The sequence below is a fragment of the Carettochelys insculpta genome, chromosome 9 (assembly GCF_033958435.1).
Source record: "Carettochelys insculpta isolate YL-2023 chromosome 9, ASM3395843v1, whole genome shotgun sequence".
NCBI classification, from domain to species: Eukaryota; Metazoa; Chordata; order Testudines; family Carettochelyidae; genus Carettochelys; species Carettochelys insculpta.
In genome coordinates, this window is record NC_134145.1 from 38,451,869 (window position 1) to 38,477,210 (window position 25,342).

Sequence of the window (25,342 nt, forward strand, 5' to 3'; positions counted from 1 at the left end):
TCAGACAAGACACATGCATGTGTGAAGCTGCGTGAATCAACCTATAAAGACAAAAATAGAATAATATTTTCCCCACTTTAAGTGAATCTTAATCAATTTGATCTCTAAGGATAAAATTAAAGTTAAAAAGTTTTAACCATCTTACACATATCCAACATCTAACAAAATGCACTCTTTCAGTTGTATACTAACATAAACAAAAGCTTTTTTTATGTGCAAAGCTGCATCAAAACAACAAACACACTAATATATGCTATGGATGAGTTCAATAACCTGTCATCTGTTTTTACTTAGATTCATGTCTCTCTGATGGTGATAACTGTTGCGGGAACAATAACTGCTTTTGTGCTGGCCTTTGTAGCAGAAAAGGAATGGAAGAGTGTAAGTTTTACCTAGTTTCTTCCCACTAACTTTCCAGGATAACACATGAAAGAAAACATTTCCATCTCATTTTGGTGCCTTCCAAAGTAAACATAGAACAGAGTCTTTCACTGAAGATCTTCTGGTTTATAACCCACTGCTGCTTGTCAGGAGTTGGGATCAACCCTGCAACCTGACGGGCTAAAGCCATGTGCCTCTATCACATGAGCTTAAAAGCCTGCCACCTAAAGCTGCGGAGCAGACTTCACTTTCCCTTGTCAGTGGTTTCAGTGCTTCTGGATTACGTAAGTTTAAGAAGATTGTTGAAGTAATATAATCTCTCATGTCATGTCATTCATATTCTAGACATAACACATCCTGCTTTTTGGCAGGGGGCTAGTCTACATGACCCTTGTGGTCCTTTCTGACCCTATGATTTCCCTTGTTTGTTTATTTCTTCTCATTATGATATTCTGAGTAGGTGATGAAGTGATCTCTTTACCTCTTCTGTCTTCTGCATTTCACCTCTTATCTCGCCTTGTTTGTTTCACATCTCAGATATACACATCTTCTTTCCTAAGTTTCCACTGAGCTGCCTATTAAGGCCCATGCAGGGGCTAAGAGCTGCAGTGGGTAGAGATTCTACTGCAGCAGGTAGAGGCACCTCTGCCCACTGGCCGCAGCGCTGTGCTGCTATGACTTGAGAGATGCACCTCTACCTGCCAGCTCCAACCCACCGTAGCTTGGACATGTCAGGGCCGTGGAATGGTGTCCCTTCCCAGCCAGGCATTCCTGGAGCTACTGTGGCCATGGAGAGATGCTTCTCACCTAGCCTTGAGCTTATGTAGTAAGAGCATTCCCACCTGGAGCACTTGCTTCCCCCCCGCCCACGCACCCCAGCCTTGAGCCTCCGCCTGCATTCTTAACCCCTCAACCTACCCCTGCCACACACCCTCCATGTGCTGAATGAGTTTTGTGATGTGCACCCATATGGATGTTATATTCACACATCACCCCTATATTGGTGCACATCACAAAATTCATTCTGCACATGGGCATAAAGGGAACACTGCTTCTTTACTGTGGAAAGCTGCTTATCTTGTCCTTCCCAGAGCTCAGCCTGAATCAGAGGCCAAGAGCCAAACCCTCTGAATTCCTGAAACTTTCACAAAGTCTATGACTGGACTATCTACATAATTACCTTGAATCAGAATTTCTCCCCACCTTGGGAAGCTTTATATCTGGAATCAACCTTGTGTAATCCCTACTGCAATTACAGATCCTGATTCTGCAAAGGGATTGCTTCACTCCTTACTCTGGAGCAGAGTGCTACTCATGGCAACAAGCCTGCCTCTGGGAGTTAGGGCGTGCACTTCCAGATTGCTTTTCAGGATCAGGCCATGTAACTACTGACCAAACTCCCTGCCTGTGTTGCTTTACTTATTTCTCCATGTAATATACCGTAACCTGGCTCTTTCACTTATTGCTATCAAATGCAGTTTTCCTTTACTAAAGAATAATGCTCAAAATAACCAGCATTAGCTGAATTTGGAGGAAAGTGGTTAGGATAAGAGGTTCTGATTTTTTGCTCCGATTATAATTTTTCTTTCTTACGTTATCAGTCTGCTTTGTTTCCCTATCTTAGTGGGGGAGAATGGAACTGGTTTAATTTCAATACTTTACATAAGATGGAGCTAACACAAAAAGATTTCTGCAGGAAACAATCAATTTAAAGATTTATTACTATACACTGACCTTTTGATGGATTTACAGTGAAATTTAAGGTCCAAATTCTACTGCCATTTGGACCAGAATAAGCCTGGCGTAATTTCTTTAACTTCAGTGTAGTTTTTCCAGGTTTGCTATGGTATAGCTCAGAGCATGCTTCGGCCTTACTCTGTCAAGAAGTACCTTGAAAAGTAGCAGGTAAAAAAACAAATCCCAAACTTCAGTGCTGTGTGCTCTTCTCTTTTACAGGATGCAGAGGCCCATGCTGTCATCGGCTGCATTGTCATGATTCTTTCTTTCTTTCAGCCAGTGATAGCTTGCTTTCGGCCTTCTCCTCAAAGTGAGAGGTATGGTCCTCTAAGTGAGCCAATCAAATGGGCTTTTAAACCTGGATAATTTATTAAAAGACAAAGTAGTTATCCTGGAGATCTATCAAATAGAAGCAAATAGTGTTTGTAGTATTTTTGAAGCCCAATCCAGAGGTGGTGATATACTGGAGATTAGAGGGAGTAAAGACATGGGTAACCAGTCTTTCGAGCCCAGCTGCTCACTTCTGGGATTTACACAGGGCTTCTTTGCAACATAATGGCCGTGCCTACACTAGCCCCAAACTTTGAAATGGCCACGCAAATGGCCATTTCGAAGTTTACTAATGAAGCGCTGAAATACATATTCAGCGCCTCATTAGCATGCGGGCGGCCACGGCACTTCGAAATTGACGCAGCTCGCCACCGCACAGCTCCTTTTCGAAAGGACCCTGCCTACTTCGAAGTCCCCTTATTCCTGTAAGCAGATGGGAACAAGGGGACTTCGAAGTAGGCGGGGTCCTTTCGAAAAGGAGCCCCGTCGGGACGAGCCGCGCGGCGGCGAGGCGCATCAATTTCGAAGTGCCGCGGCCGCCCGCATGCTAATGAGGCGCTGAATATGTATTTCAGTGCTTTATCAGTAAACTTTGAAATGGCCATTTGCACGGCCATTTCGAAGTTTGGGGTTAATGTAGACGTAGCCAATAGAAGTTTAGTTGCTATGGCTTCCACTCACTTTTAAGGTTGGCCTACATCAGGGTTTTGTGTGTTTGGGGTTTGATGGGCATTTCCTGCGACTGTTTGCTATTAGAAATTTAGATCTTGTCTAGGGTCATCATTAGGCTCATGCAGCTGTGTAGGGCATGCAAAAATTTGCGGCATCAACCACCAGGCCAGAGAGCGGGTGAGAGGTGCCAGGGTTTGTACAGAGCCAAACCAAAAGCGTTGACGCAGCAGCACATTCTACATGAGGCAGAGAGAGGGTACCTGTATCTCGCCCCATGGGCGCTCACCTCTCTGCTGCTGTGAGGCAGGCTAAGCCACTCAACTTGGTATTTTGCCTGGTCCCCTCCCACCAGGGTTGCAAACCTGGTCTGCCTAGGGACAGGCGAACTGGGTCCCGTCCCAGCTCAGGGTGCAATAGACTGGAGGGCCACCAGAAGGAGTTAGAGCTTTGTTGACTGTGGCTGGACTCCAACCTCCAACTCCACTGGACCAGCAGGCTTCTCCCTGACCCCTCTCCCTTACTTGCTTCTCAGGTGGCTGGTTGTGGGCTTCAGCTGATGGATGTGCTTTCCCAGGCCCAGGGATGGGGAGCCCAGAGTGGTGCAGCCAGTCTCTGGCAGCCTGGCCCAGCACAGACCAGAGCAGAGTTCCTGGACCTGCCTGCCTGTGGTGCTCAGTCTCTGGAGCCAGGGGGAGCAAAACGTGCGGGTTGCCAACTTTCACACTGTAAATAAGCACCCAGCTTTTTCACAGTGAGACAAAATACAAGCTGATCCCACCTCAGACCAAGGCCAGAACAAGCCGTGCCCTAGAAGAGTCCTGAGGCTTTATGTGACTGGATCCCCAACCAGGTAGCCTGGCTCTGTGTTGGGCCTGCTGTGCATCCTTGAACTTGCTCCCTCTGCCCCTGCTTGTCCCACACCCCAAAGAAGCAACAGGCCACAAGCCAAACATGCAACAACCTACAAGTAAAGGTCCGGCCAACAGGCAAGCCAGTGAAGCCACAACCAAACCTGATTTCCATGTTGTAACATGGGCTTGGCAACCCATGAATGGGTCAGGGAGGGAGAGCGGGACTTAAAGTGGCAGTGCACTCAGGAGTGATGTGTGAGGGGTACAGAGGATTTCCTCCCTGCCCCCAGCACTGTAGGGGAGGGGCAAAGGGCCACCAGATGCCAGTTTGTGGCAACTGCCCTGTCTCCATGCTTTGGGGGGCCCGTAGGACATAGGGTTGCCTGGGGACTATCTGGTGCCTAGCAGTACCAGCAGGGGTCAGTCTTCCCCCTCCACTCACCAGTGCTGGGAAGCAGATTAGGGTGGCACGGAGACAGTCCCATGTGAAGGTTGGCGGTTAAGTGGCTGGTGTTCCCTTTGTCACTCCCCAGCAACACACACAATCTTGCTGACATACATACTTGTGTATGTTAACAGTGTGGTGGGGAACTATGGGGGTCGGCAGGCAGGGGTTGTGGCTGTGCACCCTCAACATACTGGGGTCAGTGATGCCAGCTGGGAACCTCTTCAGTGGAGCAGTGCAGCATCAGTTTAATAATACTGCATAGGACCCCATAAATCCTTAGGGCAGCCTTGATCCCTGGATGACTGAGTAGAGAACTAGTGAAATGATGCTATCACAGGAGTCAATGAGTGCTAGTTGAGCAATTGAAAGGGGAGGGATTTTTAATGAGCGTTTAAAACTTTTATTGTTTGGTTTTATGAACACCTACAGAACTCAATGACTAACTCACTGTTCTGGAGGGTGACTTTGTTAAAGCTGCACCAACCAAACTCATTCCATTTAAAGCCTGAAGGTCCTCCAGCAAAGGAGGGGCCCAGACTAGACTGAACACGTGGTAAACAACCAAATAACCCCCCACCCAACACCCTTAAAAGCCAAGCAGTGAAAACAAATTTGAACTCTTACCAAGCTGTTCTACGTAGAAGAAAAAGAGGAAACCATTCCAACTGAAAAATCTCTCCCCTGCTCTCCCTATGGTCCATGTGGTGGCAGGAAGATACTCTCCCTGCCCCTCCTCTGAGGATGAGCTTTCTTTCTGCCACACTCCTTCTGATGCATGCAGCTTGTCCCATTCTGCATACCTGTCCGCTCCTCCGTGCCCACGTGCTTATCGGTATCAGGACCTCCTCCATCATCCCTCTCCCATGTAGCCAGAGTCTCAGTCTGAGGAGGGGATTACTGTGTGTCTGACTCTCCCTTATGCTGCTACATGACCAAGAGCTATAACAACAAAATCTGTAAACCCTGATTGCCACTACTGTCTCTTACTAGACCAAGTGGAGTACTTTGACCAGCGGGTGCTCCTGATTGCCCATATCCATCTTTTGATAAATCCTACCCATGCAAAATTAACAAGCTATTGCATTCCTGATGACTGCATCTACATGTTAGGAAAGCAGCTTACCCAAGATTTTGAAGTCATCATTTTAAGTAAGGCTAGTGGTTGGTAGCTGAAGTAGTCATTAGTGTATCTACCTACTTTTCGTACAAGTCATATAAATTGTTATTTAGACTAAAGAGTTCTACAAACCTTCAGTTTTAGGATCTGCAACAACTTATTTATTATACATAAAAGATTTTGACTTAGGTCTATTTATTGGTATCAGAGCAGTAGCTGTGTTAGTCTATATCAGCAAAAACAACCAGAAGTCCTGTGGCACCTTAGAGACAAACAGATTTTTTGGAGCTTACGGTTTCATGGGCAAAAACCCACTTTCAATGCATCTGGCAATGTCACATGCATCTGATGAAATGGGTCTTTGCCCATGAAAACTTATGCTCCAAAAAAATCGGGTTGTCTGTAAGGTGCCAAAGGACTTTCATTGTTTCTGTTGATTGGCTCTTCCCCGCCCCTTGAAATCACAAGTTGGAATGACACCTCAGATTAATGTTGTAATTACCACCTACAAAAAATGGACATCTCACTTCTTGGCATTTGGTTTGGGGAGTGTTAATTTTTTTTTCTATTTTCTTAAGAATTGAGTCTTGGAAAGTGTTAGCGATGCAAGTAACATGTGATTTATAAGACCCTGGACATTATCTACCAATCCCTACCAGATAAGAACTATAATTTGGGATTGGATTGTAAGAGACAAGTGGGCATCTTTGGGAGATACTGAGAAAGCAGGAGAGTGTTTTGGAGGGTGAGGACAGCAGGAAGAAGCTGCAAAAAGTAGGAGAAGATGGGAGGGATCTTAAAAAAGCTGTTTCGTGGATACAACACAACAAGCATTCAGTAGCTGACTGCAAAACAAGGGTTTGCTTTGTTTTGTTTTTTGTTTTGTTTTAAATCAGAACCACCTTTTGCAGTTCTCTACAGGAAAATCCCTCCTGTGTGACCATCCTGCCATTTCCTTTCTGGCTTTCATGTGTAGAATAATCTAATGACATCTCATAAATATCCTTAAGAACCTACAGTGTTTCCCTGAGGGATTTATCATCTCATAGGAGTTTAAAAAAAAAAAAAAAAAAACTTAACCTACAATGGCATATTATTCTCTGTATTTGTTTGTTTTTTATTGTGAAGTAAAATTTTTACATCAACTGCTTTCCCAAAAAAGAACACATCATTTCTGTTGTACCAACAGGAGATTTATTTTTAACTGGTTTCATGCTCTGAATGCTCTCATCATAAAGGTCCTGGCTGGTAAGTTGGTGTTTTAATGGTTAAATAATACACTTGTAACAATTACAGATGCCCCTTTAGAGTACCCAGATACTCAAACCAGAACTACTGAACTAAGTTTGATTCCATTTTCATTTCTATTCATCTTACTGATCAGTTTTTCAGGAGAGGTGGGAGTCAGGTCTAAAGAAGAACTGGGAATCAGGATTAAGACTGGTTGAAAAATGTTCAGCAAAACAGAGTTTGACAGGAAATGGAGTTTTGATTAAACTACCTTTTTGTGAAAAGTGTCTGCTGCTCAAACACAATTTTTCACTGAAATATTTTGAAAGTTTTCAGTTACAGCTAAAAGCTTAAATAATTCAACTGAGAAATGCTACTGCAGTTCTTGTCAAAGTTTTATAGGTCCCATTTCCCTCTTGCAGACAGGTCCCAAACCTGACTACAGCTCTCATGGCACACCACGCCCATGGGACTCCAATGATGCACCAAGAGATCTTGGTGTACCATGGGAGCTGCAGTCTGACCAAGGAATCCTGACTAGAGAGGAGGCTGTGGACATAAAGAACTTAAACTACAGCTTCAGTGAGGTGTACTGAATCAAATCAAACTATTGTGGTTTTTGGACAGTTCTCAGGTTTTCACGAACAGGTCAAAACTATTAATGGATAAATTCAGTGAAAACAGGTTGTGTTTTTTTGTTTTGTTTTGTTTGTACATTGAAATTTTCCACAGAAGGAGAGAGAGATTTTCTCCACTAGTCAGGATCCCTGTATTCTATTCCCAGCTCTCCTGTCAATTTGCTGTGTTTCTTTGAGCAGGTATCTTAATTTCTCATCTTCAGTTGCTCCATTGCAAATTGCTTAAAAAATTACAAAGGATCTGACTCCGAGTGCACTGAGATCACATGAAAGATGAGGAGTGTTGTATCAACCCCTTACTTAACAAGCATTTAAATTTAATTAGCATTTAAAGGCCTGATTTAAAGTCCAATAATAGTGCCAAATATGATGATGATGATTATAATTGTGATTTATAATTGATGTGGGTTCTGTTGTCATCTAAAGTTAATTCTTTGTATTCTCTATTTCATTTGCATTAATTGTATTTTGAATGATGCACTGGTAGCAATGCACTGATTCACAACAGAATTAAAGAAATAGCAACACCTTAAACATTTTCAGAACATTTATCGAATTAGTGTTTTACAAATATTGCATTGGCATGAAACAGCTTCCCAAGCCAGCCAGCCTTTGTTTTTTGTTGACATTAGCAATGCTGGTGGCACCATATCCAACCTGTCAAGGCAAAAATGCCAAGTTGGCCCAGTATACAGCAACTAAGGCTGTGTCTACACTACAAGATAAAATCAAATTTAAATGTTAGCTAGATTTTATCACATGACTATCTTCACTGCAAAGACCATTAGCTCGATTTTGGGTGCAGTGATCTCGAGATTACAAAATTGCAGTTACCTGACAGGTATAGTGTCAAGCTCGAATTCAGAAGTTTGATTAAATGCAAGTGTGGAAGTGCCATGTCATTACAAGCAAATTTATTAGCCTCCATAGATGTCCCATATGTAACTCATAATGCCCCTCTCAGTGCTCCTTTCTGGCCACTGCTCTCCAGTAACAGGAAGAGCCTGAATTTCCAAGTGGAAACAGCAAGCCTTTGGCTGTGGGCTCATGTTAGTTTGTGAGATCCTGAGAAATGGCTTCTTTCTTTCTATGCTGATTTTGGGGGGGTGCATCTACCCATTCAAATAGCCTCTGCAGGGAGTTCGTGGCTCTGTCTGTATACTTGCTATTTTTTTCTGCGCTGCTTGGCGCCAGTCCCTGACACGCTGTACCACATGTCAACAAGGCTGTGCTGGGGGTCGTGCTTGCATAACATGCCAAGAAACTACTTCTTACATTTGTGTGCAAACCCCCTTCCCACCCCTCCCCCACAGGCGAAACACAGTCTGGGTCTTTCCTGCACTCTGCCACGTCAGGTGGGTAGCCCCCAACCCAACCCAGCAAAAGGAGGTGCCTGCCATTCGTTGCTGACAATGCTGCCAGTCGCACGTTTAGGCCTCCAAGCGTGGGAAAGATATTCTGGGCTTTGCTGCTGCCATGGGGAAGTCTCACCTGGTGGTTAAGATACTGGGGGCTTTGCTGCCATGGGGAAGGACCACCTCAACTGGACACACAACTACTGACCGCCTCCCCCCTTTCACCCACACCAGGCCTCACTGTCACTGGCGAAAAGTTTCCCCTGGTGGCTAAGGGGCTTGCTGCCACTGCAGGGGAAAGAACAGCTCAACTGGTCATCCACTGACATCCCCACCACCACCCCCGTGGCCCATACCTGGGCTTGCTGCTGCTGCTGGGGAAAAGTCTCCCCCAGTGGCTAAGGGGTTTGCTGCTACCAGGGAAAAACACTTCAACTGACCCCCCACTGCACCTCGTCTTCGCCCATACCAGGGCTTGCTGACCCCAGGGGGAAACCAAAAATTCTTTTGTTTTCCTGCACTTTTCTATCCTTTTTTCTGACTTTAAAAAACAGTCTGGGACCCTGCATTATGACTCTCTCCAACGCCAATGTAGTGTCTGGGGAAACAAAAAATTCTTTCTTCCTACATTCGTCTCAATGTAAGAAACATTGTGGGCCCCTGTATTATTTTCCAGGATCACATTTCTGCAATGATGGGAGGTGGGATACTCAGTAGATGGCCAGTTGAGAACACAGTCATTGCATGGATGCCTTATATTGCACTGGAAAGCCAAAACCCCTTTCCATTAACAGCATAATGAACAGGGAAACCAAAAATTCTTTCTTCCTACATTCATCTCAAATTAAAAAACATTCCAGGCCCCTACATTAATTTAAAGGATCACATGCATGCAATCATCAGTGGATGTCCAGTTGAAAATACAGTTACTGCACCCATATTGACGAAGTAATGTGTGGGGAAACCAAAATTATTTCTTCTAATTTTGAGGCTTTCTGCATTATTTCCAGAGGTTGACATGGTTTCACGGATTGGGTGGAGAATGTTGAAAATGCAGTGGGGAAAGATGACATGAAGACCAGCAAGCATACCCAGAATGCTATGGGGATGAGGGAGCTGTGGGATAGTTTCCCACAATGCACTATTGCAGCAGTCAGTGTTAGCCAATTTGTGTGTGGCAGCAATGACTTGACTTTGTGGGGAGCACAGTGGAAGTGAGGCTGGTCAAAATCAAACTTATAAATTCCAAGGTTAGAAAATCAATATAAATAAATTTGATTATATCTTGTAGCATAGACATAGCCTATTAGAGGAGTTGCTTCTAATGCTGCATCTGCAAGTGGGGACTCAGGCCTGTATGCAGGAATTTCTGCAAGGGTTGGGGGTGCTTTTTTGTAAATGTGGACTGCAATTTACAGGTTCAGGAGGGGGATCTCTTATTACCTGTTGTGTTCACTCCCTCTGGGGCATCTGGCACTGGCCCCTGTGGGAAGATGGGATATTGGGCAACATGGACCTTAGGTCTGACCCACAATGGCCATTTTTATGTAATATTTGAAAATATAAAGAAGTTTAAAATAGTCTTGCAATGAGTGCACAGAAGAGTAATTAATAAAAAAATTGAATAGAAACAGTGACTGGTAAAATTATTTTGGTATAATATAATAAACATTTATACAGTAATAAACATTTTTATAGAAGGTACCTTCTGGAATGTTGCCTGTAATATGGTAAGTGAAAAACAATACTCCAAAATATTCCAGTCTTTGTCTTCAGAGTTTTGCAGTTAAGACTGTGTAGACTAGTAGTAACAAAATAGATTTTAAGTAACAGCAGGCTTTTTTTCATGACAGAGTCTACGACATGTTCATAGTTAGTTTCCTGTTGGTAGCGACCAGAGGCATGCTGGGAAATATAGTCCCTTCCCTGCTCCAGAGCCATCCTTCTAGGTGGAACTGGCTAAGGAACAACAGCTCCCAGGATGTCTTGGGTTCTCCTGTCATGCCCTTCAGGCTCTCCCTGCACAGCACAGCAGAGAGGAAGGGAGAGAAATGGGGGATGTGGGGTGGGAGGATGTTTGTATCCTTTGTACCCATTCCCCACTTACATACGGGCCTGGGACTCCAAGTGCTGTTCCCACAGCTGCTGCTGCTGCTACTCCTTTCCTACTAAGGAAGAAGAAGGGTGGGGAGAAAGAGAACACAACCCTAACCACTCTGCTGCCCAGTTCTGATTCAGGAGAACAATTAAGTACTTGCTAAAGACTATCCCTATCCAGGCCATGTGCTTAACTTTAAAGGCTTAATTGGGATTTAAACATGTGCTTACGTTTAAGTTTATGATTACATGCTTTCTTAAATCAGGGTCCTAATGAAGAAGAGACTCCCATCAGCTCCTCTCATTTTCTGTCAAGTATAGTGCCTGGCCATTGAGACCCCACCTGTGGCATTCACTTACCTACCCTTTACCAATTTCCCTAGGGTCAAGGCTCTGAGGTCGAGAGCTAACCGTCTGTTTCTGTCGCATGTCATTTTGCCTGAAACACAGAGACTTGAATGACAGGCAAGAGTTTCTACAGCTTGAGCTGTTCCTGGTTCATACCTTGTGTAGACGGGACATAGAGTGGGATGTGTAAAACATACCTACTAGTGGGCAGGCCCACCAGCAGGTGAGGACATAGGGGCAGTTGTCCCCAGGCCTGGAGATTCAATAGGGCCCGGGGTCCCAGACGCTGCTCCTGCAGGGGTGGTGGCTGGGAGCCCCAGGCCCTTTAAATCTGCACTGCAGCACCACGCTCTGCACTCAGGACACTTCTGGTGGCTGGAATAGGGGGGTGGCACAGAGCACTCTGGGCAGCACTGTGAGGGCTGTCTTGTCTTGCCACCTGCTGCACCCAGGGCCACTCCCCCTTCTGGAAGCATGGCACCAGACCCTCTGACCTTTGCCCAGGGGCTCAGCAGGTCTGTCACCACCCCTGCTATTGTAAATTCTGCTTTCCAAGCTTTAGAATGGTATCTGCGGATCAATCACACTTAAAAAAATTGGAAATGTCTGTGTGAATTGTGAGTGGTTGATGGCTTTATATCAAGTGTGTGTTGCTTTGTTTTGTTGCTCTTTAGTTGCTGCCATATTTCTGGGACTGCAGTTCCTTGACACCTCTCCCAGCCAATGGATGGTCAAAACTATGGGAGGATTTACAGCATGGGAAGCATTAGTGTACATAATGCTTGATGCAAATGCTTGGTTGAAAAAGAAAGGTAAATGTCAGCCACAGTTCATATGAAGAATTTTTTTTCTCTTAGCAAAGGCAAGAAGTAAAATGAAAACCTGTAATTCTCATGGTTATATTTTTCAGAGAAATATGAAGATCCGCTTAAGAAGGTAATGTTAACATTAAACATTTTAAAACATTTGTAAGGTGTAAATTATTTATTTTTCATACCACTGAAAATATGTTTTGCATAATTTTGGGATATACTCTTGTCAGATCTTTTGAGTTAACTAAAATAAAGCTGAGTTGGTATTCACAAGAGAAATCAGCACACAAACCCCAGGGTGCTGCAGGAGGATGAATTCATGGATTCTTTTGAGGCCTAAATTATGATTGTAACAGACCCTTAGTGCATATTTTAGAAAGACAGTCTGTCTTGATTTAAAGATGCCAAGTGGTATAGAATCCTTCACATTATGAGGTAAGTTGTTCCATTGATTAATTACAATCACTGTTAGAAATTTGTCTTGTATTCTCAGTCCAAACGCATCTGGCTTTACGTTTCAGCCATTGAATTTTGTAATACCTTGTCCCTAAACTACAGAGCCCTCTACTATTTAAAATCTTGTCCCCATGCAGGGATTTATAGATTGTGATCAGGTCATCTCTTAACTTTCTCTTTGGGCTGAGTTGTCAATTGGTGGCAGTGAGGTTGCATTGAATAACTGACTGTGATCAGATGTGGAGGCACTAGTGCTCTCTTTCACATGACAGAGAATCTGATGTGATCCCTGAAAGTCCTCTGAAACTTTTTGCAAACGTAGAGTTCCTCTGTACGCTGGTCAAATTCTCATTGGTTTAATTACTGTCTGATTACTGTACTTAAAACCCTCATGCATTGTCAGTTAGACACGTATCTTCTGCTCTTTGCTCTTTCCTCAGTCTTCTTCAGAGTGACTCCTCTAAATCCCTTCTAATGTTGCCAGGCACGTATTGCACTTTTACCAATTGCATTTAATTATCAACAGGTAGAAAACTATTGCTTTTAAAGCTTCTTAATACATACTTGGACTGTTAGTAAAACTGATGTACAGATAGAATTTAATTTGACGGTTTCTTTAAGTAACACTCTTAATCTTTTTCTCCTTTCTAGATAAAAAATGAAATGGTTCTATTTTTAATATATATATGTGGAAACCTGGCCTTTTTAATAGCACTGCTTGTGGGAATTGGAAAATCCTAAAATTGATGGGATTTGTCTTTGAGAAATGAAGATTATTCCTCTCTTGAGATTCTTCTAGAACAAATACAAAGAAACAATGAACATCAAACAGAAGTTTTAGCAAGTTTTTAATTTTGTTTATAAATAGTATTTTAGGTTCTTTAACGGGCACATTATCGTTTTCCACACAGTAATGGAAAATAATTTGTAAAACTGAGATTCCAAGAGCTACTTATTGGAAATGTTCTTCATGGTATAGCAGGGTACGGATAATTATTTCTGACACATGAAAAATAGAAAGGCAATATACAAAGGGGAGGTGTTCACAGCTGTTTTATTTTACACTCCTGTAATCTCTCCATGTGCCCATCATTCACAAGAGAGGATGTATGTGTGTTTAGAAAAAGCTGAGGACCTGGTTTTCATGTTACTAATTTATGCCCCATTCCTGCATTGAGAACTGCCCAGGTAAATTTCTGCACCCACACAGAGTCCTGTTGACTTCAGTATTTCGTGGAGGCTCACTGCAGGCTCATTGGTCCATCTGTGAGGTTCTCAGTACAAGATCGGAGCCACAGAGTATGTCTACACATGTATAATTCCAGCTCAAGGAGATGTACCTATGCTGTCTCTGATTGAGCTGGTGCTCAAAGAACAGCGGTGTAACTATGTTGGCACAAGCAGCAGAACAAGCTAGTCACCCCAAGTACATACCTATCATATGCAGGGCAGCTAGCCCTTGCCATCCTCATGCCATGATGATCCTGCTGTTTTTAACATGCTGCTTAATCAGAGCTAGCATGGCTGTCTCCACAAGCTAGAATTTGCCTTCCAGTACAAGTGCAGACATACTCCTGGACTAACGCTTTACATACTACTGTAGGCTCCTGCTCCCATTGATTCAATCTAAAAACTTCCTCTGGCCTCTGTGGTGTAGAATCTGACCTGACTCTGTTTATGCCTGTTCAGATTTAATGGGTGTGCCTCACATCAGTGCCTGTTTTCAAATGCTCATAACTTTCTTTTTAGGCTGCAAATAGGAACACATGGTGATTACACAAACTTTAAAATGCAGCTGTGTTCTGAAAATAGTAAAGATTGTAGAACCTGTGTTGGCAAGTATCACAGAGTTAGCTGTGTTCATCTGTGTCTTCAAGAACAACAAGAACTCCTATGGCACCTTATAGACTAGCAGATATTTTGGAGCATAAGCTTTCATGGGCAAAGACCCACTTCGTCAGATGCATGAGTTGGGGGTGGGGGATTGTACTCTATACAAGCTTCTCTTTCATGAATTAAAGTTCATTGTAGTTTTTATAATCCAATGTACATATGATGAATAATAAAGTAGGCCTCAAAACAATCTAACATGTCTATAACCTTCAGTTGTGTACAGCCATATTATGTAATCATCTACTGGATTTGATATATATACAACCCAAATTCTGCTCATCTGCCTCATAGGAATAGTCCCACTGAATTTCAGTGGGATTGTCCCAAGGTAGATACTTTGAATTTTGGAGTGAAATATATTTATTATAACATTTAAGATACGAACACCTATTATCCAAAGAATGACAATGTTTTCTAGGCTTGGAAGAACCCATTCATTATGGTGCTTTGACTGAAAAATTGCTTTATGGGATTTATGGGATTGCAGCTTTTATGCAGCAATAGTATATTAATATCACTGACACAGCAGCAGGAGGACCCAAGGTGAACCAGCACCAACTCACTCAACTCGGCCGTGGCCATATGTGAAGAATAAGTGCCATACAGCTTCCTTCAAGTATGTGTTTTTGATGGTGACTCAGGTATGACTGGTGAGTCACAGAATCAGAAATGTTGGAAGCAGAATCTAGACGCAAAGTCAGATTGAGAAGTTGCTGATGATGAACTGGGTTATAGGTATTTTGGCTGGATTAGAAGGTAGACCATCCAGTGTGCAGATTTGCTGCTATTTGCCATCTTTGTACAAGGTGAACAAAACATGTGTTCATCCTATTCTGGGGGTAGGGGAGAGGTTTTAAGAGGAAATATCATATATCTGGGCATCACTTACTAATTTCCAGCCTAAAGGAAAGACCCATTGCAAAGGTTGACATTCTCCCCTTGAAAATGAGATGATTATTTTATTTGTATCATTAACATATCTAAGGTGCCTACTGTCATAGTCTCGGTATAACTACACATGTATCCCCCTTCTTCAGGATCCACTCCACAAATGCCGGTCACGTCACCAGCCATCACTTGGCTCTAGGCAGGGGTTCTTGTCCCATTCCTCTCTGTCTGGGTAGCAAGGGGAGGTTTTAAGGCTGCACAGAGCCCTGCCTTACATTTGGTGTGTTCAGCAAGCCAGTCTACCTTGTAGCCAGTGCCTGTGCATTTCTTTCTAAGGGCTATGAGCTGCATGTTGCCAGCAGTCAGGAGTTACTAAATAGAACTAGTTATTCGTAAGATAAAATTATTACAGAGAAAACATAAGTAAAACAATATGCGAATTTAAACACACACAGCATAGCAAGAGTCAATCGTCAGTCCTACGGGGCCCTATTAGAATTTCCAACACTTCCACAAAAGTTGAGGTCCTCCTTCCATAGAAATTACTGTTCATTTTCTGGATCAGAAGGGAAGTCCTGAGTAAATTTAATGCCAGCTTTTGTGTATCGAAAGCCCTCTCTTTTTCTGTGGGTCTCTGGAAGACCCAGTTTGAACCCAGATAAGCAAGCCCTCACAGGGCTGGTACTTCTCTAGAGAGGCTTACAACCTAAGTGTTTGACCATAATCATCCCCTACTGTTTGGGGTTCCTAGTGGTAGCCCTCCCCGCTTGACCTGCCTGCTATCCCTGGCCCAAAGTGGTACATAAGGAAATACAATCCAGTCCCCAGAGAGATTGTGCAGGATTGCAATATCTGTCACATATATATCATGTGTAGTCACCATTTAAATAGCTTTAGCAAAGCAACACTTCCTTCTGGGGAGGGAAGTAATAAAAGCAGTATCATGTTTGGGGTGTGTAGCATCTACCTGTGAGTCTATAAATATGAAGAAGATGTAACTCTTCTGCCAGAAGGAGTCGGCAGCAACCAGGGCTGGGTTCAGCATCAAGGGGTTCCTTTTCATCCATCTCACACAGAACCAGCTCAAGCCCCCACCCAGTAGCCTGGGAAGTTCACACACCCGTGGGTGCCTCGGAGGGGCAATGCTTCCCCACTCGCAAGCACAGAGTCTGAGTGTAGAAAAGAAACTTTTAATGAAAGAGGCAGAAAAGTCATATGGCATAAGCTTGGGAAAATACCACACCCAGAGTTCATAACCAATCATCAAATAACTGCCCCAGCTCAAATGGATTGAGCTGTGTCTTGCCTCTCAGGCTCACCAGTCCAACACTGTAAACAGCCAATCCACGCACCCAAACTTCCTCTGTACCCCTGCTTTCAAATGCCCCACTTACAACTTGGTCCAGTCCATGCAGGCCCTGACACATCACCCTGATGTATTCCCTCATTGAAGCTGAGGCAATGCCACCTATGTGCTGGTCCAGTGTTCCACTTGCTCCCTGCAAGCTGCCCCAGCAGCCACCTGCCGGTCGCTCCTGCCGGCCACCTGCTGCTTTTCCTACCAGCCAACCGCTGCTCCTCCTACTAGCTGTCCACCCGTCTCCCAGTGCTATCTTGTGTTTCTAGTGCTCAGTGATTTCAGCTCATAGTAGCATTCAGATCTGGGCCTAGCCACAGCATCTCAGTATCCACCAGGGTGGATTCTCACAGAATAACTATAAACCCATTGTTAGGTCTACCTGTGACAGTGGGGGGAGAACTAAGTCAAACCAGTCTTACGACTGTATAGCCAAAAGGCTTCCAACCAGCTAGTTCAACAACTATACCTCCCTGCTTTCACCCTCATGGTGCTTTGAGGGAGGGCGCCCTCTGTAATCCATATCTTACACAGTAGTGATGACTGCCCTGTGCCCCCACAAAACTTCAAGCATTGCTGAGACTCCACAATTCTTACACTGGGTGATAGGATAAATTGTGACTTTACAACAAATTATTTACAATAAACAAAACCTCATTGCTTTGCCTGCTTCCATCAGGCTTTGTTTACAAGGTATTACATACGCACACCTTTGCATTTTCATGCAACTGATCTCTGAAGGACACATTCCCCAACTCCTTCAGCAGTAGTGAGCTCCTGCTGGCACGTTCCTTACAAAGAAAATAGAAAGAAATCTTGAGTTACTTTAGCACATTGAGCAACCCTTCTTGGAATGCTGCCATTTGCTCTAAAGCACAGCACTTCAATCTTCAGTCATAGGATGCAAATGTGTGCCAGTTTCTGTCTTTATCATCTCATTATGGACTGTTCTCACAAGCATTATGTGAGGTTTGTATGTACAGTTGCTACAGCAGGGAGATGCTGCAACCAGGCTTTCAGACCTTGCCCTGCTACTTCTCCTCTGCTGAGAGCTTTTCACTACCTCACTCAACAGCCAGCAATATCTGGCTGCCTGTTTTCACTCTTCTGATAGGAATCTGCCTCTGGATTGACTGTTCTTTGCTGTGCCGAGTTTAGTAACAGCATCCAGTTCCCCTCCTTCTCCTCTGGCTAAACAGTGGAGGAGGGAGAGGGATTATTAACTATAGAATTTTTTTAGTAGGCATCCTTCAGTCTGCATAGACTATGGATCACACCCTTTATAGTTTCAACTGAGGACTTCATTTACAGCATCTACTGTGACTATGAAGACCCACACGAGAGTGACAGTCCTTGCTGCATCTCTTGCAAATGTGGTGGGTGTCTGGCAAGTCCTTAGTGTGCTTTCTGTGCACTCGCTTCTCCTCTGCTAGCTGTCTGATCCTCATCTTGCCCTTCTGAAGGCCCTTGTGTAACCCCTGCCTCCATCTGCTGCGGTCGTCTGCTAGTTCTTCCCAGTTGTCCAGCTCGATGTCTACCTCTCTGAGGTCTCTCTTGCAGACATCTTCGTAGCGCAACTGGGGGCATCTGGGAGGTCTTTTGCCAGAGGCTAGCTCGACATACAGGATGTCTTTTGGAATCCTTCCATCATTCATCCTGTGGACGTGGCCAAGCCAGTGGAGCCGAAGCTGCCTGAGGAGGGTGTGCATGGTTGGGATTCCAGCTTGCTCGAGGACGGCGATGTTGGTCACTCTGTCCTTCCACGATATTCCAAGGATGCGCCTGAGGCAGCGCAAGTGGAAGACGTTCAGCCTCTTTTCCTGGCGGGCATACGGGGTCCAAGTCTCGCTGCCATAAAGGAGGGTGCTGAGGATGCAGGCTCTGTAGACTTGCATTGTGGTGTGAGTGTACGGCTTGTTGTTATTCCACACTCTCTTGCTGAGTCTAGGCAGAGTCGTGGCCGCTTCTCCGATCCTCCTATTTAGCTCAGTGTCCAACGACAGGGTGTCAGTGATGGTGGACCCGAGGTAAACGAACTCGTGGACGACCTCTAACGTATAGTTGTCAATGCTGATTGATGGGGATTCAGCAACATCCTGACCGAGTACGTTTGTCTTCTTTAGGCTGATGGTAAGCCCAAAGTCCTTGCACACTTTGGAGAGCTGATCCAGCAGTTTTTGAAGCTCGTCTTCTGTGTGAGACACTACAGCAGCATTGTCTGTGAACAGCATCTCTCTGATGAGGACTTCCCGCACCTTAGACTTAGCTTTCAGCCTAGCAAGATTAAACAGTTTCCCATCAGATCTTGTGTGCAGCAAGATGCCCTCTGTTGAAGATCCAAAGGCATGCTTCAGGAGGAGTGCGAAGAAGATCCTGAACAATGTCGGAGCAAGCACGCATCCTTGTTTGACGCCGCTCCTGATTCTGAAAGCATCCGATAATGCATTGTCATATTGGATGGTTCCTCTCATGTCTTCGTGGAATGACTGGATCATCCTGAATAACCATGGAGGACAGCCTATCTTGTGGAGCAGTTTGAACAGACCATCCCTGCTGACCAAGTCAAAGGCCTTGGTCAGGTCAATGAAGGCTATGTAGAGTGGCTTCCTCTGCTCCCTGCACTTCTCCTGCAGCTGCCTTAGAGAGAAGACCATGTCAACGGTAGACCTCTCTGCGCGGAATCCGCACTGCGATTCAGGGTACACCCTCTCAGCAATCTTGTGGAGTCTGCCAAGGATGACGCGAGCGAACAGTTTACCAGTGACGCTTAAGAGGGAGATTCCACGGTAGTTGTTGCAGTCGCTTCTGTCTCCTTTGTTCTTATATAACATTACAATGTTAGCGTCGCGCATACCCTGTGGAACCTCACCCTCTTTCCAGCACAGGCACAGTAGCTCATGTAGGGGTTCCAGGAGCGTGTCCACGGCACACTTGATTACCTCTGGTGGTATACCATCCTGGCCAGGGGCCTTTCCTGCTGCAATGCTGTCGATGGCTCTCTTCAGTTCATCCACAGTCGGTTCTTGATCCAGCTCGTCCATTACTGGTAGGAGCTCGATGACATCGAGGGCTGCGTCAACCACAACGTTCTCACATGAGTACAGCTCGGAGTAGTGCTGAACCCAGCGCTCCATCTGTTTGGCTTTGTCAGCGATGACTTCACCAGATTTGGATTTCAGAGGTGCCATCTTGTTCTGGGTGGGTCCTAATGCCTTCTTCATACCTCGTACATTCCTTTGAGATTATCAAAGTCAGCACGGGTCTGGATGCTGCCGCATAGCTGGAGCCAGTGGTTGTTGGCACAGCGCCTGGCTGTCTGCTGTACTGTTCTTCTGTCCGCTCTAAGTGCTTGCTGGGTACTCTGGCTCAGTGAGCGTTTGTACTCCAGGAGTGCAGCGCGCTTCTTTTCAATGACTGGAATCATCTCATTGGAGTTAGCTTCGAACAAGTTGTTCGTGTTTCTAGCTCTTCTTCCAAACACCGACAAGGCCGTGTTGTAAACTGTATCCCTCAGATGTTGCCATTTGGATGTCACATCGGCGCCCCCGGGGTTGCTGCGCAGATTTTCCTGGAGGGGCTCTCTGATCTTTTCAGCTTTCTCCGAGTTTGCCCTCTTTCTGGCGTCAATGCGGGGCTTTCCAGCAGGTTTAGAGCGGTACGGCTTCTTGGGTCTCAGCTTGAGCTTGGAGCAAACTAGCGAGTGATCTGTATCACAGTCAGAACGAGCACCGGGGGTTGCCTTCAACGGTGGGAGAGATCCTCGCATCTCACTGGACAGTCACCGCCCACCTCAAGCTGGGCAGCCCCCAGCCAATAGGGTACTGTCCCGCCACAGTTCACCTGCCTCGCTGGGTGCGTGAGGCTTAAGGTTCCTGAACCTAACAAGTGACTGAAATTTGGGCACCAGGCAAACCAATAAGAAAATCAACAAAAAATGAGAAACATCAACAATTCAAGCTTGCTTGCTGGAATGTGTGGACCACGCTGACTGGCTTGACTGAAGATCTTCAGGCCATCAGTGACACCGGAAGGACTGCTGTCATCAACGAGGAACTGAAGAGGCTCCGAGGTGATATCGCTGCACTGCAAGAGATGCAACTCGCAGATTCGGGATCTCTAAAGAAAAAGGACTACACCTTTTTCTGGCAGGCTAAAGCCCAAGAAGAACCCAGAGAGCATGGTGTTGGCTTTGCTGTCAGAAACACCCTTCTACAAATGGTGGAATTAGTCATGGGCGGATCAGAAAGACTTCTTCGGATCACGCTTCAAACTTGCACCGGTCCCGTCCACCTGATCAGCGCTTATGCTCCAATCCTGTACGCCACACCAGAAGTAAAAGACAAGTTCTATGACGTGCTTAGTGCTGCTATAGCTGCTTGTGAACAACTGTACATCTTGGGTGACTTCAATGCAAGAGTTGGAGCTGATTGGGCCTCATGGTCTTCTTGCTTAGGACACTTAGGTGTGGGAAAAATGAATGACAATGGACAGCGTCTCCTTGAACTGTGCACGTACCACGATATGTGCATCACAAACACATTCTTCAAAACGAAGCCACAGCACAGAGTGTCGTGGAGACACCCACGCTCGAAGCATTGGCATCAACTAGACGTGGTCATCACTAGGCGTAATAACCTCAAAAACATCCTTCTGACACGCAACTATAGAATGCAGCAGATGAAACCTGCGGGTTTGATGATAACTGCAACATGCCAAAGAGTTTAGCAATAAAAGTTCCTTACTGCTTGAAATGGCTGCATTAACATTTACCAGGGAACTTTTAGTGCATGCCAGCAGAGTCAGTGCAAGCCAGTAAGTTTGCCCTCTGTGAGGGTATACTTGAATTCACATTCTTCTTATTCCGACAATACACTATGTTGTAGCCCATGGTTTCCCAGCCTATGAGTTGGGACCCAAATATGGGTCACGATTACATTTTCAAAGGGTCACTGGCTGGGCTGGGTAGCTCCACAGGTGGCTTTTAAAAAGCCATTCACACTCCTGAAGTGGTTCTCAACTTCTTAATTGGATTAACAGCTGACAGGCAGTTATGCCAATTAATTACATTGAGAACCATTTCAGCTGCAGATCTCAGGATCCGAGGTTGGGAGGGAGGGCAGAGCTGATCAGCTCCCTGGCTTTCAGCCTATGCAGGAGATGGGGTCCCTGCAGACCCCAGCAGGGTTCCGCAGCTGACACTGCTGGCCGGGTGCTGTGCCCCAGCCAGCTTTCAGCCACAGGGGTCCCTGTGGCTCCTCTCACTTCCTTCAGCCTGTAAGTGACTCCTAGCCCCTGAGTGTCACTCCCCAGCCCCCTCTCGCCTTCTCCGGCTGATGAGTGTCACTCCCCTAGCCCCCTGCAGCCCTGAGTGACTCCTGGCCCCTGACTATGACTCCCCTTACCGCTGAGTGACACCTTAGAAGCTAAGTGACTTCTAGCTTCTGAGTGACTCCCCTAGCCCCCTCCAGCCTGAGTGTGACTCTCCTAGCCCGGGTGTCTCCTCTAGTCCCCTTCTGCCCCTGAGTGACTGCTAGCCCCTGAATGTGAGTTCCCAAGCCCCAGATTGTGGGGTTTAAGCTGGAGGAAGCAGTTTGGGGATGAGTGTCTTTCCATCACAACTCTGATTAACTATAGTAAATGTAGTGTTATTGTTTTATGAATATATTTCCCCTTTTCTGTGAAATAATTATTATTATGAATATAAATATGAGGGGTCACAATTTTATATTCTTGCCTCAGGTGCAAAATTAGCTAGTTACGGCACCCCCCACCCCCGGTTTTGAATTGACTTGAGTCACCAAGTCTTCCTGAATTGTCACAATGGGTACCTGTCTGGAAAAGGTTGGGAACTGCTGTTGTAGACAATCCCTGAGTGACATGAGACTTCAGTAGAAGCAAAGCAAAGGTCTGCATTAGGGGCTTCCTGGTAGTGTCACGTCAGCCCTGTTTTAAAAGGGTATTTACTACACTTTGGGTGTAGTCACAGCAACTCTTCCCCAACAAGCCAAAAGCCACATAAGCCAAAAGCCACATACGTACTCTACAGTGGGATCAGCTCCTCACTCTACTCCTATTTGGAAGGCGGCTATAAAGTAATTATTTATCAGCTCTGCAGTTTCCTTCTCCCTTGCTTTTCATTTTTCATTCCTTGCCTATTATTTTATCTTCCTAGGATGCTGTGCACTTCACAGACATACATGGTCCCTACCCCCAAACCGTTTATGCTCCATGTTAGACATTACATCATGAGTGATAGCAGTGGACAAGGTGCAAAGAAAAGACAAGCAAGGGTGACCATTTTGTGTGTCAGTGTTAGTTGCTTTAAATAACTAGTTAGGTATTAGCAGTTAAGTAACCTTAGAATTCAGAGAATTTGGTGTTTCCTATGGTTTGTATTGGACAGTGTAAAGGTTCCCTGCAGATACAGAAATGATCTTTTCTACCCAAAATCATACTATTATACTGAATATAAGGACTACCATTGTATCATATCAATAAGGTTACACATTAAGCAGATAAGTACCATTTGCAGTGAAGTATACACATTTTAGAGGCCAGATAAACAACTTGCCTGCACATTACATTAGACAAGCTTCAAAGAATTAGGTTACAGTCTAACACGGATACAATATTTGCCCCAGGGAAAAGACACCAGATTTCAACAAAACCCATGGGTGCACATAAACACAAATAAACAATCACCCTGGTGAATTAAATCTGTACTTGTGCTGGCAGTTAATTGAAGGTGAATTAAAAGTTCTGATTTGATGTTCTAGCTGTAGGAAAGTTGCACTAATGTTGAGTCATTGTTTATTTTTATGTTATCTGGTTCCAGTTCACTCCCTCGATTATGCTAGCTCCCACCTGTGCAACTCTGGCACTGTGCAAGTCCCAGGTGGGGGTAAATCTAAGCTTCTCCTTAGGACTTAGACCCACCTCCCAGTCTCAGCAAGGCCTTGTGAAAGCAAAGCCCCATCTGAACTGACTTAAACACAGCATACCCTAGAGGGTCATTTGTGGCTGACTATAAGGAAGGCCCACTAGTTATTTTCCTTAATAAACAAAATGATACAGTCCCAAAGGCTAGGTTTGCCTCCAGCTCCAAACATTCAAAGGTATTTGTATCCATTCTTAACAGTTTGTTTCCATCACTGCAATATATGTTAAACAGTCCTTTTTATTGTGAAAATATTGAGACCCTACTGAGTCAAAGAAGGATTTAGTTACCCAGGGATCAAAGAGCACTCTAAAAACTTTCCAGGCCAAAAGAATATATACTGTGCAATTAATTTTTATTGTGGTTTACTATCTTTTCCAGTAGCATGCCCAGTTTATTCTGTGCTTTGAAATAGAGAAAGGCATAGCCCCTGCCTGAAGAGCTCCTGCTTTAAAAAGAAGTTAGTTTTTTTCATCTCGGTGAAGAGAAGAGCTGAAATTCATCTTGAAAATGGCTCAAGAAGTGTGCAGGGAAATTCCGAAGAAGCCGTAGCTCTCTGTGTCGGATAACCATTCCGCCATCTCACACTGAACATACGCTCTTTTGTAGCACCGCCCTTCTGAATCTTCTGCAGTAATTTCCCCTTTCTCTGCATAACTATTTGTGTATTTAAGTAATAACCAAACAGCTCCAGGCTGGATCGGTGCCATTGTGCTAGCTCTAGGACAAAAACAGGTAGATATGATCTTTACCCAAAGAACTTTCAGTCTCAGAAGACAAATATATATTTATTTGTATCGATTTTAAATGATAAAAGATGCTTATCTAAGACTCAAGGCACCCAAACATATTCATTAACTGTAGGATGTAATTAACACTTATTCAGATAATTCTGCCAATAAGAGCCCCACCAGCCAGACACCTACAGAAATTCCTTTCTGCACAATCATTCTGGTAGGGAACACACCCTGAATCCTCTCCAAAAACAGTCAGTCAGGTGTCTTTTGGAGCATGCCCAGAAGGTCACCAAATCTAGCCTGCTTGACAACAAGGAGTTAGTTGATTTTAGAATCTAAGAGCCCGTTGGAGAGAAAATGAAGGGCTGTTCACATTTATATAAAATGAGCATGTGTGCAGCCTTCTTCCCCAGCCCCCATGTCTCTCCATTGTTTTCTGGTGGGTTTCTTGCAAGGATGATAAGAGAAGTGTCTTGGGCAGGGTTTTAAGGGAGAAGAGGTTAGTGGCTTAGAGCTCAGTTCGCAGTTGGAAAGGAGTGAGGATTGGGGAAGAAGGCATGAAGTGATGTGAGGGAGGTGGTCAAGATTGGCTTTGGATGCACTGCCGTCAGAGTCAAGAATGGACATGTTGGGAGGAGCACAGCTTTAAAGAACCTTTGAACTGGATACAATGCAGAAAAAAACCAGAGGCTGTGGAGGGATTCAGCTGGCAGCTGATGTGATATTGATCTTTGCTCTCCTTTAATCCTTGGGAAAATGCAGCTGCTAAGTACCAGCAAGCCATGAATGAACAGGTCACAATACAGTATTGAAGATGGAAGAGAGAGGAGAAGAGCCTGGATTAGGGTTTTTGGAAAGAAAGGGCCAATTAGAGATGTTCTGGTTGAAGAAGTGTTCATCTTAAGCTTCTAACTATTGCTCTGACACCTCTGGGTAATTCCATTCCGCCTATACCTCTGATCTAATTTCTTCCTAGACCCCTTTCCTCTTCTCTCTCTCTGCATGCTGTCCCCACTTCTTCTTTGGCTCATCCATCCATTTCTGACTCCACAATTCCC

General features: G+C 44.7%; 1 protein-coding gene across 1 annotated transcript in view; it reads left to right on the plus strand.

Annotated features, from left to right (window-relative positions):
• LOC142017785 (putative ferric-chelate reductase 1) overlaps positions 1–14,447 on the plus strand; it is a 46,885-nt gene extending 32,438 nt beyond the window's left edge. The window contains exons 11-16 of the mRNA XM_075003028.1: positions 295–381; positions 2,338–2,435; positions 6,726–6,784; positions 11,879–12,016; positions 12,115–12,140; positions 13,124–14,447. Of these exons, the coding sequence (XP_074859129.1) occupies positions 295–381; positions 2,338–2,435; positions 6,726–6,784; positions 11,879–12,016; positions 12,115–12,140; positions 13,124–13,213 (498 nt within the window). The 3' untranslated portion in view covers positions 13,214–14,447. The remainder of the gene's footprint in view (positions 1–294; positions 382–2,337; positions 2,436–6,725; positions 6,785–11,878; positions 12,017–12,114; positions 12,141–13,123) is intronic.
• The last annotated feature ends 10,895 nt before the right edge of the window (positions 14,448–25,342 follow it).